This window comes from Brachyhypopomus gauderio, chromosome 9 (genome assembly GCF_052324685.1).
Source record: "Brachyhypopomus gauderio isolate BG-103 chromosome 9, BGAUD_0.2, whole genome shotgun sequence".
Taxonomy (NCBI): domain Eukaryota; kingdom Metazoa; phylum Chordata; class Actinopteri; order Gymnotiformes; family Hypopomidae; genus Brachyhypopomus; species Brachyhypopomus gauderio.
In genome coordinates, this window is record NC_135219.1 from 827,036 (window position 1) to 843,593 (window position 16,558).

Below are 16,558 nucleotides of genomic sequence, written 5' to 3' on the forward strand. Positions count from 1 at the left end.
GTATATTACTATCTTAAAATCACAGTCTCATGTTACATTACACTCTCTCCAGCAGTTTGCTGTTAGGGTTATGAGGATGTATTATAAAGATACGGCCAATATCTCCTCACTTAAGTGGGGATTAGACGCGGTGCGGTTCCCTGCGGTCCTGCACTACACGGCGCAGCCGCCCAACGATGACGCTGCAGCGCGCGCTTGCGCGCGCTCCCCCAGCCGGGCGCGAGAGGCTGCGCCCGTGACGTCACGGGCGCTCTCCCCGGACTTCGTCCTGGAGGCTGCAGGAAGGAGGTCGGAGCAGGAGACCAGAGGGTTCGGCGTCCCGCAGGTCCCGTCGGCGAACTTTTTTTGGCGGCGCACGTCGCGGAGTTTCCCGGCCCGAACCGGAAGGAGGTGAGTGGCGGCGACCCGCGCGCAGCACCGACGCGTTCGGTCGGTTCTGTTGTTTTGTGTCTTTTTGGAGAGAGTGCACTTGGCTAGTGGCTGCACACTGGAGCGGTGTGGGTGTTAATGGAGGCTGTCAGAACAGCGGGGACGTTTGCCGTCGATTTGTTGCGTTATATCGTTTAATTCAGAGCGACGTTGGTGGGTTGGTGCTGGTTCATTCTTGATGTCCGCACAGTCTCATGTCTGCATCTCACACGGGCACACAGACACGTAGCTCGCTACATAATCGCCCATAAATATGTTGCTTCCGACACTGGACCGAGTGCTGGTGGTTCTGGAGGCGAAGAGGCGAACCCGAAGGAGCGATGCGACTCCGGCCGCAACTTCTCCTGCGCGTTTGAGTGTTCAAACACCGAACCGAGCCGGCCCGGAGCGACTGGACCTCTGTGCAGGCCGTCTCCTGATCCGCTCGATGCGTTATTCTGAGAAACACCGGCGGTGGAGCTGCTCGGTTCACGTTGGACTTTCATACCAATCAGGTCTTCTTCTATTGGCATCCAACAAGAAGAAGCGCCATTTGTCCAGAAACAGAAGGAACATCCAGCGATGTCTTTATGTAAACTGTGGCACAATCCTTTCATATCACTATACCTCAAGATTGACTTTGTCTTCTGGTTTGGTGTGCTGAAGGATTTGGAATAAATCTGAAACCTGTTATCAACTGACGAAAGTATGACTCGTTAAGAGTTCAGCACCTACTGACCTGGTTCCCCGAGAACCTCAACCTTTGCCCTAGCAGATTAAATAGCTTCTTTATGGATGCAATGACACCGGGATGGAGATTATTATGACAGAATTGAGCCTTCAGCATCTCCGCATTGTCGTAAAAGTCACAGCTGAGCAAAGGGCAGTGAAGTGTCACGCTGGGCTAAGCTGTGGGCATCTCCACCACTTTTGTAGCAAGGTCATGATGGTTCTTCACGATGGGCACACGGTTGTTTATCTGTAGAGATGTAGATCATGGTGGTGAATACGGCAGGAGGTTAAAGCCAATCAGTAACACTACCAACATACGAATCCAGCCTCCATGTAAAAGTCTGGCCTCCTGTGAGGCTAAATTGGCAGTCACGTTGGAGACGTTGCCCTTGGGATCATGTTACAGTCTGTTTTGCCTTCCCGCAGGTTGTGTGTGTGGGTTGGTGGGTGTGTGTCGGTGTAGTGTGAGCCACACAGAGGCATTTCATGCATAGTGTACAGTGTGAGGGAGTGGCCCTTTGACCCTGTTTGACTACTGGGACACGCCCACAGGTGCAGTTACCTGGATCATGTGACTCACCCTTCAGAGCACTAAAGACTGGCCGTGAAGGACCAGGGTGAAGAAACTTCTAGGCTTCCGTGTAGCCCGTCTGAGCCGCATTTACTTTCCTGACCGTAGGTTTGCTGTGGAAGGAACTTGCATGATCCACACATCTAGGCTGTTGTTAGGCTTTCACTAGTAGTGTTTGGTAATTTCGTGGATTGTTGATGTTGAGTATCATGAAATTTTCCAAATCTGTTAATGTATCATGTCTACAGACATAAACATTAACAACGCTAATACAAGAATGTTTCACAAGCACTTCCACTGGTGTAGAAAACATCTTACAAACATGACAGCTTGTTTATATATATATATATATATATATATATATATATATATATGACATTCCATGACATGATATGTTTCAGATCAAAACTTTACTGTCATGCAGTGAAAACCGTTCAGTCTTCTTTTTCCCTGAAATGAACAACATATCAAAGTGAAAGACCACAGTGTCTTAAAACTCTGCTTTATCACTGGGTAGAAGAACTGGAGATGGATATGACGTCCGTGTCGTCTTTATGAGGTAAAAGCTCATTTAGCAGTGCATGTTTTCAGCTGTGTTTCCTGTTAGGTCTCTGTCATTTCCTGTCAGGTGGGTCCTCTGGACAGTCACGTGAATCTTACTTACCTGTTGGGGGTCCAGCGTCTTGTCTGCCTTTAGCATTAGCTGCGTACCGTCCAGATAGTCTGAGTTTCAGTGTAGTTACCAGATAATGCACATTATGTTTAAACATTAGAATAAATAAGTAGATTTGCATTTAAAGATGAACAAAATATTTTCTTTTAAATGTGGAAAATGAAAAGACTTCTTATATTTCCTGTTGGTTGACTGCAGTCAGCAAGCACTTTATCAGTATCATCTACTGTCAGTATATTTTTGTTAAATTAATTTCAGTGTCTCTAGGTGTTCAGATATATAGTCTGGGCGACACCTTTCTGTCTGGGTCCTGTAGCTCTCTGCTCACCTCTGTCAGCCTCAGTCTGAATGTGCTTCCCAGTTTAGTGCTGACCACATACAAATGAGCCGGCCTGTGGTTGGCTGTCTCCATAGCAACCTGCCCCAACGTGCCCCAGCACTGCCCTCAGGCTGAGTGTAGCTCACCCGGGACTCTGCCATCTTGCCACGATACCCCCCCCCCCCCAGGTGCAAAAAAAGGTTCGTCTGACTCAGTGATTCTTGTGTTAAAAAAAAAAAAAAACTGTATCTTAAAACTTTTATTTTTGTTTTTGCGTTCAGCTTTAACTTTTAACTGACCAGAACTCTTTCATGTAGACTTTCGTCTAGAGCAGGGGTACTCAACTAAATTTGTCCGCGGTCCAATTTTGGCAGATACCTGTGACCTGAGGTCCGGTGCGGCAGGGGTGGCGAACGTAAGTTGTTGAGCGGGGGGGTGGGGGGTGTGGCGAACGTAAGTTGTTGAGTAGGGGGTGTGGCGAACGTAAGTTGTTGAGTAGGGGGTGTGGCGAACGTAAGTTGTTGAGTAGGGGGTGTGGCGAACGTAAGTTGTTGAGTAGGGGGTGTGGCGAACGTAAGTTGTTGAGCGGGGGGGGGGGGGGTGGCGGCAAACGGAAGTTGTTGAGCGGGAGCGGGGGGGTGGTGGCGAACGTAAGTTGTTGAGCGGGGGTGGCAAACGTAACACTCGTGACGGAGTGTTTTTTCAATAGCCCTGAAATAAATGCTCCGGTTTTTTTTTTGGTCCGTATCCAGTTAATCAGGAATGAGATTGGGTCCAGACAGGACTGCGTTCGGGTCCGGATCCGGACCGGGTCCGCCAGTTGAGTACCCCTGGTCTAGAGTCTCCATTGGGCTGAGATGATTCTGTCGAGTCTCCATTGGGCTGAGATGATTCTGTCGAGTCTCCATTGGCTGAGATGATTCTGTCGAGTCTCCATTGGCTGAGATGATTCTATCGAGGCTCCATTGGGCTGAGATGATTCTGTCGAGGCTCCATTGGGCTGAGATGATTCTGTCGAGGCTCCATTGGGCTGAGATGATTCTGTCGAGGCTCCATTGGCCTGAGATGATTCTGTCGAGGCTCCATTGGCCTGAGATGATTCTGTCGAGGCTCCATTGGCCTGAGATGATTCTGTCGAGGCTCCATTGGCCTGAGATGACTGCATGACTTTGGTTAATGAATGAAAACGATGAATGGAAAATACATTGCTGGTGAATTTTTTCGGTTCGTCTGCTCAGAGTGTGAACGATCAAGGGCACGATAATCTCTTTATGACCTAAATCTGTAACCGTGGACGACTTTGCTCAGTGTTCGCAGACTCCAAAGCACACAGGAACTGAAGGATTGAATGTTGTGTGTAAAACATGCCAGATTGTTAATGCAGGTGTTTTGCTGAAGGGTGCTGACTCTGGAGTCCTGCCTGCTCTCATTAGGCTGTCGTAGCTAAAGGAAACTTTGACCTATTTTTTCATGAAGTCACTGTTTACCCTACGCAGTGACATGCCCGGCTGGATGAAACCGTGTCATCGCTCTGGTTGCTATGCAGTACCATGTTTCTGTTCACCAGGTTTTGTGAATGGTGGAACTTGAATCGGACTTCTCACCCTAGAGAACAGAGACGTGTTTTAGCAGATTTCACTCCTGTCTGACAGGCCTTCTGATATGTTTTCACTTTTGCACTGACATATATAAATAATACACGTGTCTTATGCACTGGGCCTAGTATGAATAGCTCAAATGGACCGGGTATATGTCTATAGTTGGTTTTTTGTAGCTGGTACCAGTGACTGCACACGCTAGGCCTGTGGGCTCTGAGATCATTCAGCTGTGGGGGGAGACACAACAACAGTGCTGGTTCTGTTCTACAGCCCAGTTCAGTGTTCGTTACCTTTCTCTCAGTAATGACTCATGTTTTCTCAGGTTTCACCCTTCTGTCCAATCCGGCGCCATAAAAGCCCGCCAGCTCGTGCTTCAAAAGCACCATGTGAACGCTTTTGCGTTAAAGCCTGCCCTGTGGAGGTTTTGGGGGGCATCGCGTTCCGCGTTTGCGGGACCCGCCGCCTCCCGAGGGCCGTCCTGAAGGCCAGAGCTCTGTGCAAGAGCGTCTCAGTGACTCCTGCGCCCCCTGGTGTTTGCCAGGGGATACTTCCACATCGGTGGCCGTGATGGCCGTGATGGCCGGTTACCCTCGACTGCATTGAGGCCTGTAGCAGATGAGAACATCCTTCTGATAAATGCCTGACGTACTGACAAAGGATTCAGGAGTTCTTTAGGGGGAACGTAAGGTGGAGTACATCAGTAGTGGGTTATTTGGACAGGGTTCTCAAGTTTACTTTAATCTTCAAACTCGATGATGTCTTTGGCGTGTGTGGTAAACAGAGTCTAAACAACACGTTTTCCCCTCGTTTGCTTGCGAGAAATGAGGACTTGGCTACGTCTCCAACGTTCCTGTCACGACGTGCTTGCTGTTCCTGTGCAGTATTCCCTCCGCTTTTGAAACTGTTTGCAATTCATTAACAGCTTTTTACTAGAGGCATCACACCGCAGTCAGAACGTGTGTTTATTGGCGTTAGAGTTTGACCTGGTTAGCGAGCCAAAGCCTCATCGATGTTTAAGCTCTGTAACGCGGGAGGGAGTTCAACAGTTAGCTATTAGACCCGCTGCCTTGCTGATATCAGCGAAACATGAACAGAACAGCCAAGGGACACAGCACGAATGCAGGGAAGCTTTAAACAAGAGTAATACAATCAATTACTTTTCCTGTTCTGAAATGAATTCGCTTGACTGGTGGGCGGGGCTTCAACAGGGCCATGTGACCCAAAGAGTTCTCTGTGTGTGTGTATTGTGTGTGGGATGTGACTCTGTAAAGTCAGATCTAAGTTTGGCCCTCTGCACACCTTTGTGTTCACTAAGGTGTGGCTATAATAGGGTGTATAATGATTTTTTTTGGCACAAGTTGTTGTGACTAATAAGGTAAGAGCCGTCAATTGTAACACGGTTATTCAAGTGCGAAGACAAGTTTGGTGTCCCGCCCTGATGGAGGAGTGTCTGGGACGATGGCATTCCGTCACCCCTCGCGCTGCGGTGTGGGTGAGCGATTCGCAAGGTTCGCCCGCTTCTCGAGACGCAGCTTGGACGTGGCGACGTCTACGCCCTGAACTGAGGGGTGGAGTTACTCCAGAGGTGTGTTGACCCGTTGTCACTTTCTCTGCCTGAAATGTGACCCCGACACGTCTGTAGGGAAACCTGCTCTGCTCAGTCACTTTGCCAGGCCGTGTACGAATGTCACAGAAGTTGTAATTCCATCCACATCATCACTGTTTCCTGTCTTTATCATTACAGTTATAAGGCAAAAGGACATTCATGCAGATGACTCTGGTTCCGTTGTGGCAATAAGCCCTGTGATTATTTAAAGGAACAATGTCTAAAATGTTTACTGTACTAAATCATGAAATGACAACAATATGTCATCAGAGCTTCTAGAAACAAGTTGTAATACCGGCTCCTTGAGCAGCTGAGCTGCCGTCAGTATGTTTGCCTTATTTTTCCATAGTGGAGCAAAACGTGTTGTTGTGGCCCCGCCCCTTGCTCATTTACCAGAACCGTTTTTGACATGCCGGGTTGCCAGATTGGAAACTCTTGGTCCGGGAAACGTGGCGTGGTGCCATCATTGACGCAAGCCAACAAACTGGATCAGTGGAGATGCGCACGTTCAGTTAAATGCTTCACGACCAGAGTGAAACGAGTGTAAACACTGATGTGGAACAGAGTGTGAACTTGCGCCTGGACTCTCGTTATTAAAGCAGTAAGATTTTTAGACAGAGCCAGTGAAGTGATCCCAACTAGTGCAACTTGCAGTGTAGGACTCGATATCAAGTGGCCATTGTCAGAGTTTAATGTTACGCTGGTTTGTGTAGGGTAGGAATTCTCAATCTGGCAACCCCCCCGCGTGCAGACAACTCTCTCCAGTATTTTAATGTTGACCTGCAGTGTCTCAATTAAATGTTTAATGTCAATATTAAGAGTTGCTCCTTCGTGACCCAGCTACAGTAAAGGGAGTGAGACTTGATAGACAGACAAATTTATTTTAAAAGACTATGTCTTTTTTTTGGATTTCATTGACTGATAAACAATTAGATCCAAGTGTAGGATGAATAAATGGAAGTCGATTTTGAAATATGAGAACCCTTATACTGCAATATGCCAGTAGTAGCCAAGGCAGTGTGTGTGTGTGTGCGCATCGTGGGAACACAAACATGAGTGCCTGGTCGGCAAAATGTTGTCCTACTGTGTGGGATGTACATGGACCTATTATCACTGCCTTTAAACCATCAAATGCAAATATGTTTTTTGTGCACGTCTCTTCGCGGTTTTGAACGGTGATTTAATCACACAAACAGTCCCCCTTTGTGTGAGCTCAGCTAAATGCCTGTGTGTGTGTGTGTGGGTGTGAGGGAGAGTGTGTGTGTGGGTGTGAGGGAGAGTGTGTGTGTGTGTGGGTGTGAGGGAGAGTGTGTGTGTGGGTGTGTGTGTGTGTGTGTGTGTGTGTGTGGGTGTGAGGGAGAGTGTGTGTGTGTGTGTGTGTGTGTGGGTGTGAGGGAGTGTGTGTGTGTGTGTGTGTGTGTGTGTGTGTGTGTGTGTGTGTGTGTGTGTGAGGGAGAGAGAGTGTGTGTGTGTGTGTGGGTGTGGGTGTGAGGGAGAGTGTGTGTGTGTGTGTGTGTGTGTGTGTGTGTGTGGGTGTGAGGGAGTGTGTGTGTGTGTGTGTGTGTGTGTGTGTGTGTGTGTGTGTGTGTGTGTGTGAGCTCATGAAGCTCTGAGCCCGTCTGGGTCCTTTTGTTTCTTCTGCCTTTGGTCTCATTGTCCCACATGACATATCGCTGCCTTTTGTGTCCAGTCAACACGGTCCGTGCTCACGTGACGGCCCCTCCGACACAGACGGCCGGCCCGGCCGGTCCGTCGCGCTCTGCGGCAACAATCCCCGTGTTTGTGCCATGGAAGAGGAGTGGGCCCGGGTGTGGCAGAGTTCACGGGCCTTTGAACTGAGTTCTTTCTGCTGGAGGTCTGCTCATGCGGTGTTTGGGGGGGGTCAAGAGGTGTGATTCGGTACTCTGGCTGTTATATAGCAGAGATTGTCCAAGTCCTGACCTGGTGGTCTAGTCTAGTCTCCTGAGGGGTTTAGTTCCAACCTTAATCTACTAGACCTGCCTAGTTTAGAACGAATGAACTGCATGAATGGAAGAGTTCGATAAGGGGCGGGATTAAAATGTCCCGCGCAGTAGATTAGATACGGGATTAAACTGTCCCGCACGGTAGATCTACAGGTACTGGAGTTGGGAAGACGTGTGTTCTAACATGGAGATCCCCTTCAGACGTCACAGGAGGCATCGTTTGAACATTCTCCCACACCTTCTGTTTGTACTAGTGCTGTTTTCTTTAGGAAAATGTAGGCACAGGTCTCTGCTGCTCTACCGCTGCTGCTTTGAGATGTCCGAACGGGTCTGAGTGTGTCACTCGTGATCAGCTCAGCCTAATCCACTCCCATTGACTTCCAATGGCAGCTGATTGAGGCGCTATGGTTGGGGCTCTGAGCACCAGGTGTGTCCTCTGCACACCTGTCCTGTGCACACCTACCACATCTGCACCTGCTGATTTGTTTGGGGTGTTCTGCTCATTCAGGTTTTCTCAAGCAGTGTTGTGTTCTAATTGGGCCTGAACCCTGTGGTGTAATCTGAAATGGAGGCGCTTCATTGGCCGAGACACCAGGGACAGTGAGATGCAGACTCACATTCATACATATAAGCAATTTTAAGCTATGACACACGCTGTTTTATTCAGTGTAGTTTGAGACTATTTCAGGCTAATTAATATGCTTTGCTATATTATTACAAACACATGACCTGGGGAATATTTTAGCATTTAGCTTCTGCATTGCTGTGTCATGTTAAACGGATCAGTGGCCTGGTTCTGTTTCAAATGGCCGCCTGTCTGCCTGCTTTGCCTGTCTGTCTGTGTGTCTCACCCCAAGACTGATGAAAACGAACAACTCCCTGCCACACCCTTGGTGGAAGTGTTTCTTCTAAACGTCTTCTCCACCCTTTCAGAGAACTCCAAGGATCATGGGTTATAAGGAACATGGGTTATAAGGAACATGGGTTATAAGGAACATGGGTTATAAGGAACATGGGTAATAAGTTTCATGGGTAATAAGGAACAGGAATTCATTCATTCTACTCTGAGAATCTGTGATCTGTACATTTTTTTTAACCTGAAATTTATGGTATTCCTGCTGATTCACAATGATTTGTGGCCCTGAGTGTTGAGATCACCCTCACAGTGTGTAGTTCTGTCCAGCAGCGTTGTGTTAATTAAGAACTGAGGCTTTGGCTAGTGAGTCTCTTCTGGCTGATTCGTTCCACTCAGGACTTTTGAAGGTGGTTTGTCTGTTTTTGCCTTAAGCTTTCGGTTCTGATCCTCAGAGATCCAACTATGAGTTTGAGGTGGTGGTTATTCCCCCAACAGCTGTCAGCGTTTAAATTTGCCCCCATAGAACCTCCTGTTTCTGTAGAGATTACTGAGCTAAGCTGCAGGTGACGAGACCTTGCTTCAGGTCTGTTACTAAAACCTGCATTAAGACTGCAGGACATTTCAGCAGGGTTTCATATTTATTTGACTTACCTCATTAAACTATCGACTCCAATGCTCTTGGGGTGTAAAAGACCCCAACATTTACCCATTGGTCGCTTTACAAATACAGAACTTACCCTGTACTGGTAAGGGCTGTGAAAGCTGTGTTTAACTGCTGTATTCATCAGCTGTATTTGAGCATTTGTGTTTTAACTACACATTTGTTTGTTGTTCTTCTGTTCTCTGTTGATTTGTGTTGGGCTGCTTGACTGTCTCTCTGAGAAGCACCACTGTTGTTTCAAAAAATATAATCTGGGATTATTAAATCCCAGTCTAGATGAGGAAAATGCCAATAAACACCCATTCAGAAATGGTGTGGCTGGCAGTCTCTGAGCTCCTGGAGAGATGTGCAAAAATCATGCCTACGGAAGCTTGAACAGCCCAAAAAGCAATCCACTGTCTGATAGGCACCAGCAATATTTCTGATCAATCATGGCCTACACCCAAGACGCAGGCTACACCCAAGACGCAGGCTACACCCAAGACACAGGCTACACCCAAGACGCAGGCTACACCCAAGACGCAGGCTACACCCAAGACGCGCACACCCACGCCGTCTCCATCCTGGATGTGCAGGTCTCCTGGAGTTGAGCCTTAGGGCCTCATTTCAGTAGCCTTTCCTCACACAGCGGCACTACGCTGTGCCTCACTCCAAATAAAGTGAGTGTATTATTCACTCTGCCCCTTCTATCTGTGTGTGTGGAATGGTCTTCCAAACACGCGTGTAGGAATGCGTGTCCATGTTGGCGTGAGAGTCGCCTTGTTTGTAGCGTCTGCGTAGCTGCTCCACCGTTCTTCCCCTTAACTAAAAACTCCTTAGTACCTTTAGTAATGGCAGCAGCTTTTCTGTGTAATTGTCCTGTTCAGTGTCATGGAAAAGCTTCAGACATTAGTCTGTTGATACTTCTACATATACTGAAGATGAGCCTAAATATTTCCGAAGCATGACAGTGCGGGAATCTTGTTGCAGGACACTTCTTTAGTTTTTAAAGCCTACTAGGAAGTTTCTAGATAGCGCCATATAGTTCGACACCATATCTATCTATATACCTTGTTATCATGGAGTGGTATAAATCATTGTCCGTGGAGGACGGTAATGAAATCATCTCCAGTAATCTCTTCAGGTCAGCTCGATAAGTGGCATCCCAGTCTGACACCACGCTGGAAAGATCCGTGTCCTGAATCTTGCCTCTGGCTCAAAGGCTGATCAGATGTCACTCATGTTGGAAATGGCTTCCTGTTCTGTTCTTGGACACAAACTCCCAGCCAAACGCGTGAGTGTGGAGCAGAAACAGTCAGTAGGTCACCAGAAGCCACTGGCACCATCACAATCTGGCAGTTCAAGCCCCTGAGTTAGATTTGAGCTGTGTAGTTTTAAAAGTGCTGGCAACCCTTTATTTCCAAAAGCAAATGGAGTGAAATATTGTTCTTCAGTTCTGCTGTTCTCTGTGAATGATCATGCAAATGAGTGACGGGAAACCTGTGTGCAGTGGGCCACACTGACCTGAAACCCACATTACATTCCTAATGTATATCAAATTAATATGAAATACGTTTAGAAGTTGTTTCTGTTTCCCTTTCCAAAACCTGTAAGTTTCTCTTGCATGAACCTGTGAGTTCATCTGTGTGCATTCTCACCTCTGCAGTGAAGATTTTCAGCGGAGGAAGCCCCTGTTTGCGTTCCAAGACCTAACAGACTTCCCAAGGTGTAACAGACTGACACTTGAGTGAGAGTGAGACTACATGTGTCTCGACACCCAAGAGCTCGTCTGCGGGGAAAACCTCTCGTCTCCCCAGACATTCTGTACCTTTAACGATCTTAGTGATGAATTGCGCTCGTCTTTCTCCTGCTGTATGGGATATAGATGGGGGTGTTCAGGCTCCTTATGGCCAGTAGTTGTGTTCAGCTGGTCAGGGCAGGAAACTCCAGAATAAGAAGCTGCTTGCTAATCTTCCCACAAATTTGTGTATGCAAATGGTTTGTGTGGTGGGGGCCTCGCTAGCAGAAGGGATGAATGAAGTTCTGTGTCTTGACCCAGGCCTCTTGTTCCTGACCTGCAGCAAGACTAGAAAACCCTCGAAAGCCCCGCCTGACTACATATGAACCACACCAGTTAGCCACCGAATCGCAACGTTTCCCCACTGTCTGGCCACCCCTGATTGGCATTGCAATGCCGGCGTCATAATAATAGACCTCGCCGCTTTGTTCTGTCACAAATTGGGATCAGATCTGACTAGGGCTGTCCGGTCCAGACCCGTTACGGGTTTTGCGGTCTTCCTTCTCGTCAGAGGGTCCGAGTGGCTTTCTGCTGCTCCGTGGAGACAACGCAATAATTGTTACAGTTGGGAAGCAATTCGAGCCATTTCACAGAGGTCATTAGTAGCTGGACATTGGAAAACGAACTCAAGCTCGGAGCTGGGTGTTGGCCAGGATGCTGGCCTTTTGGGTTTTATGGGCTCGGTTCACTTTAAGGGATGATTTTAAGAGGCAGAAAATTCCAGAAATGTGAAAAGCTTCTCAGAAGCCATGTGTACTTTCAGGGTTTTGGGTTAGAGCAACAAAATGAATGCAGTCGGCATCTGCACCATCAGAGCCATTTTATGTACGCCTGCCTAACAGGCAGAGTAAATCGATCCCAGAGATTATTGACGCTAATACTCAATTATTACTCAACAAGTTTTATAGTTGTGGTGGAATTTGGGTCTGTGAATCGTTTGGATTTGACTCTCTGGTAGATGAGATTCATTGGCTGGTCATGAGGACATTGTTTGAGGACAAATTGAAACACCTTGACCAAGTGTGAAAGCACCATGTATGTCTTCTTTAGCGCCCCCATCTGGTCAGTCCATTTACTTTATTGCTTATCTACTTTTTGACATTTTTATATATATGTAGTAATTTCTCTTCTTTTGATCTGAAGGAGTGCAAATTATTTTCAAATTCGGATTTCCATATTCACCACTTTAACACCCCTTTAGAGTGCTTGTGATATTTTATTTTAGTGTATTATTTAGAGCTTCTATGTAACACTGGTAACATCTGAACTAGGTTTGCTTTGAAATAACACTGCCAAACTGCCCACATGCGGTTCCTGCAGTTTGACCTCTGACCCGGAGAAGATCACATGTACCACAGATTCTTTGCCTCACTCGCACGTATCCCAGCATTTTTTGCCAGACTTAAAATCTGTGTGCCATTGTGAAAAACGTATATCTTGTATATGTATAATATGTTGGTCATGTTATGTCGATGTGTCCATAAATTAAATGCAGTCGTTTTTATTGCATACAATGTTAAGCCATACATTTGACTATTTTTACAAAGATAAAGATTAAACATATAAAGGTTAAAAATATTGAACTTTGTAATGAATAATGCTTCAATTATTTGAATATGGGGTTAATGTCACTGATCTAAACTGCTGCTTAACATTGTGACTGATCTGATTGATCACTCAACATTGTGACTGATGTGAATTGTCCCGTGCGGTGTGACTGACCTGAATTGTCCCGTGCGGTGTGACTGACCTGAATTTTCCCGTGCGGTCTGACTGATGTGAATTGTCCTGTGTGGTGTGACTGATGTGAATTGTCCCGTGCCGTGTGACTGACGTGAATTGTCCCGTGCTGTGTGACTGACGTGAATTGTCCCGTGCTGTGTGACTGACGTGAATTGTCCCGTGCTGTGTGACTGACGTGAATTGTCCCGTGCTGTGTGACTGACGTGAATTGTCCCGTGCGGTGTGACTGACGTGAATTGTCCCGTGCGGTGTGACTGACGTGAATTGTCCCGTGCGGTGTGACTGCAGCGTGGCGAGATGGAGGACGGGAAGGCGGTGTGGGCGCCCCACCCTACAGACGGGTTCCAGCTGGGCACCATCGTGGACATCGGGGCGGACAGCCTGACCATCGAGCCCCTGAAGCAGGGAGGCAAGGTGAGACCCGCACACATGTGCTGCCTGGCAGGGCACCGATGTTTGGATGGATCAGCACCACACGGCGGTCGCAAAAACGAAGGCACGCTCGTAGGCCTTTACCGCGTGTTTGTCACGCCTGCGTTTGGCCGCAGGAGAGCGCCTCACCCTCGAGGGATTTGGGCTCTACACATGAGGTGCTGTGTCTGCTAACGAGTGCAAGCAGCACAGTCTTCCTCCTGGGGCCCTCTTCACACACGCACACACACACACACACACACACACACACTCGGCAAGCCAGGGCAGCAGTTGTTTGGGCAGAGAGTGGGTGTGTGTGCGTGCACGTATTTGTGTGTGTCTGCGTTTGTGTGAGAGTGTGTGTGCGTGCGTGTGTGTGCGCGGGAGATAAAGAAACATTACATCTGTGCCATGTGATGCTGGACGGATGTGTTTGGAGTGTCCCGCTCTGCTGTGTGGCACAATGCGAGTGTTCATGAACGGGGTGTGTGTGCCAGAAGAGGCGGGCTCCCCCACGGGCCAGCCAATCATGAGAGAGGGGAGGAGTTGTTGCCTCTGAGATGGAGACAGAGGGGGTGGGGTTTGGAGGAAGGGATGAAGAGGGAGGGAGATTGAATTCTGAAAGCACAGCCCACATGACTCCATGTCATCCAGTTAGAATGACAGTCAGTGCCAAAGTGTGGCAGCTTCTTGGGCTCAGAGGCAGACTGAGAAAGAGGCCTACACACACACACACACACACACACACACACACACACACACTTACACTTAGATTTAGCCCTGGTTCCCTCACAACCAAAGTGGCTGAATTCTCACAGTCACTCTTAAAGAGAACACACACTGGAATTCCGAAGCGAATTCCCAAGTGCCTCCGAAGCAGGCTGACCAATGGCCACTCTAACCTCCTCGGAGCCCCGCCCCCTCCCGTGAGCCCCGCCCCCTCCTTGGAGCCCCACCCCATCCTCAGAGCCCCACCCCATCCTCAGAGCCCCCTGCTTGGCAAGGGATGGCCTCCAGTCCAGGTTAGCGGCCCCCAGGACCTCAGGACCGGCAATGGGTCCCTGCTGAGCTGATCCTGTGTGTGCTCACAGGACGTGTCAAAGGTCACCGGACACCTGTGCTTCCTACATGGCTTCTTTCCTGGGTTTTTGTTTCTGAACGAGTGTTGTGTGTGTCCACAAACATTCACACTTCAAGTAAAGTCTAGGAATGATTTATTTTTTCCCCTCTCGGTTCCTTTGTTTCATGATAAAAGTGGGAGACTGTAGGTCAGGTCATGTGACATTTATTACCACATCAAAGCTACTGAGCATATCTCACGCTTGAGGGTGTGTGTGTGTGTGTGTGTGTGTGTGTGTGTGTGTGTGTGTGTGTGTGTGTGTGTGTGTGTGTGTGTGTGTGTGTGTGTGTGTGTGGGACGTAAAGAGAGAAGCAAGTATTGCATGTTCAGTCATTAATGTTTCTCTTTTTTCAAACTGTGCTGAGTGGGTCACGATTCTTCTCTGCTGCTTCCCATCCTGCCAGTTAATGTGGGGGAGGCGACCCGTGTCCCACATGAGAGCATCCGTCCAAAAAAACAAAAAATGCTTTTTCATTTTTTCTGCCTGCTTATGTCCTAGGAGCAGCGAGTTCCCACAATGCCACGGTGTTGGTGCTCCTGAACCAGTCCAGAGGAATTCATAAACCTTTTTTTGTTTTTTTTACAGAACATCAAACCAATTGGCAATTGATGTATCACTGGCTTCAAGAATTGATTCTCTTAGATTTTATTATTAGTATTTTATTATTATTTTTTATCATTTAGCTTCATTACTTCCTGTTTCTTCTGACTTTGCCCCAAGCTCAAGCGCAGCGTAGCGAGTCTGGCGGGTTTGAATTAGCGCATTCCGAACTCCAGGAAAACCGAATGCAGGAAATGATGTCAGGGAGGATGTCATGTTGCGACTTTTAGACGCTTCCTGCTGTGATAACGGAGCAGGACACCGCCACAGCCGCGTGAGTGGGGGCTGCTGGATCCGTTTCTGCTCTGCTCTGTACAGAACCATCATCACAGCCTTGTTTCAAGCCACCATCCCACGCAGAAGCGCTTTGAGAATCTAACAATATTACAGTGACTCACCAGCCAAATTGCACTACAAAGAAACTTGGCAATAGGGCAGAAATTTCCTCTAGGAATGGAGTTTGGTTTCTGTCTCCCTCTCTCTTTTCTGTCTCCCTCTCTCTTTTCTGTCTCCCTCTCTCTTTCACTTTCCTTGCCGGTCTGGCCTGCTCTCTCTGGCACGCTTTAAAGAATTAATAATATATTAAGGTGAACCTATTGAAGAACTCTGTGTGTGTGTGTGTGTGTGTGTGTGTGTGTGTGTGTGTGTGTGTGTGTGTGTGTGTGTGTGTGTGTGTGTGTGTGTGTGTGCATTCGTACTAACCTCAACAAGCTTTACTCGGGTCCTGTTACACAACACGCTTTTCCTTCCAAATACGCACGAAGATATTAACACCTCATGAATTATTTTGAAGTGCTAACCTGCCACTCGGCGTACTGCTGCCCCAGACGCACATGCCTACGGTCCCGTGACAGCACACGAGGACACCTGAGGACACCTGGCCATTGTGTCTTCCTTTGTCATTTCTGCTGTTTGCTGGATGCGATTCCAGAGGTCTCCCCAGGGCTCCAGAGGTCACCCTCTGAGCTCCAGAGGTCTCCCTCTGAGCTCCAGAGGTCTCCCTCTGAGCTCCAGAGGTCGCCCCAGGGCTCCAGAGGTCTCCCCAGGGCTCCAGAGGTCTCCCCAGGGCTCCAGAGGTCTCCCCAGAGCTCCAGAGGTCTCCCCAAAGCTCCAGAGGTCTCCCCAAAGCTCCGGAGGTCTCCCTCTGAGCTCCAGAGGTCTCCCCAGAGCTCCAGAGGTCTCCCTCTGAGCTCCGGAGGTCTCTCCAGGGATTCCCCAAATACCTTTCCAAATAACAGTTATGTTGTGTGCTTCTGGAAGTGCTTGGCTAGGTTGTCTGAAGTATGAGACATTTGTAGATTTTGACCTTGTACAGTTGTGTTCCTACATCTTGCGAGTGTCTCACTAACGCTGCTGTCTTCCTGTCTCGCAGACGTTCCTTGCTCCCGTCAACCAAGTGTTTCCCGCCGAGGACGATGTCAACAAACACGTGGAAGACAACTGTGAGTTGGACCCCTTCTGGACTTTTGTGTTTTAGGTAGATTTGTCTAGAACAGGTAGCCACCTGGAAACTGTACT

The 16,558-nt window shown here is 48.1% G+C and overlaps 1 protein-coding gene across 1 annotated transcript in view; it reads left to right on the forward strand.

The window, feature by feature from the left end:
- Window positions 1-215: 215 nt before the first annotated feature.
- The window catches only part of myo6a (myosin VIa), a 58,299-nt gene continuing 41,956 nt past the window's right edge, over window positions 216-16,558 (forward strand). Inside the window, exons 1-3 of the mRNA XM_077018171.1 lie at window positions 216-390; window positions 13,197-13,322; window positions 16,413-16,482. Coding sequence (XP_076874286.1) covers window positions 13,206-13,322; window positions 16,413-16,482 — 187 coding nt within the window. The 5' untranslated portion in view covers window positions 216-390; window positions 13,197-13,205. The remainder of the gene's footprint in view (window positions 391-13,196; window positions 13,323-16,412; window positions 16,483-16,558) is intronic.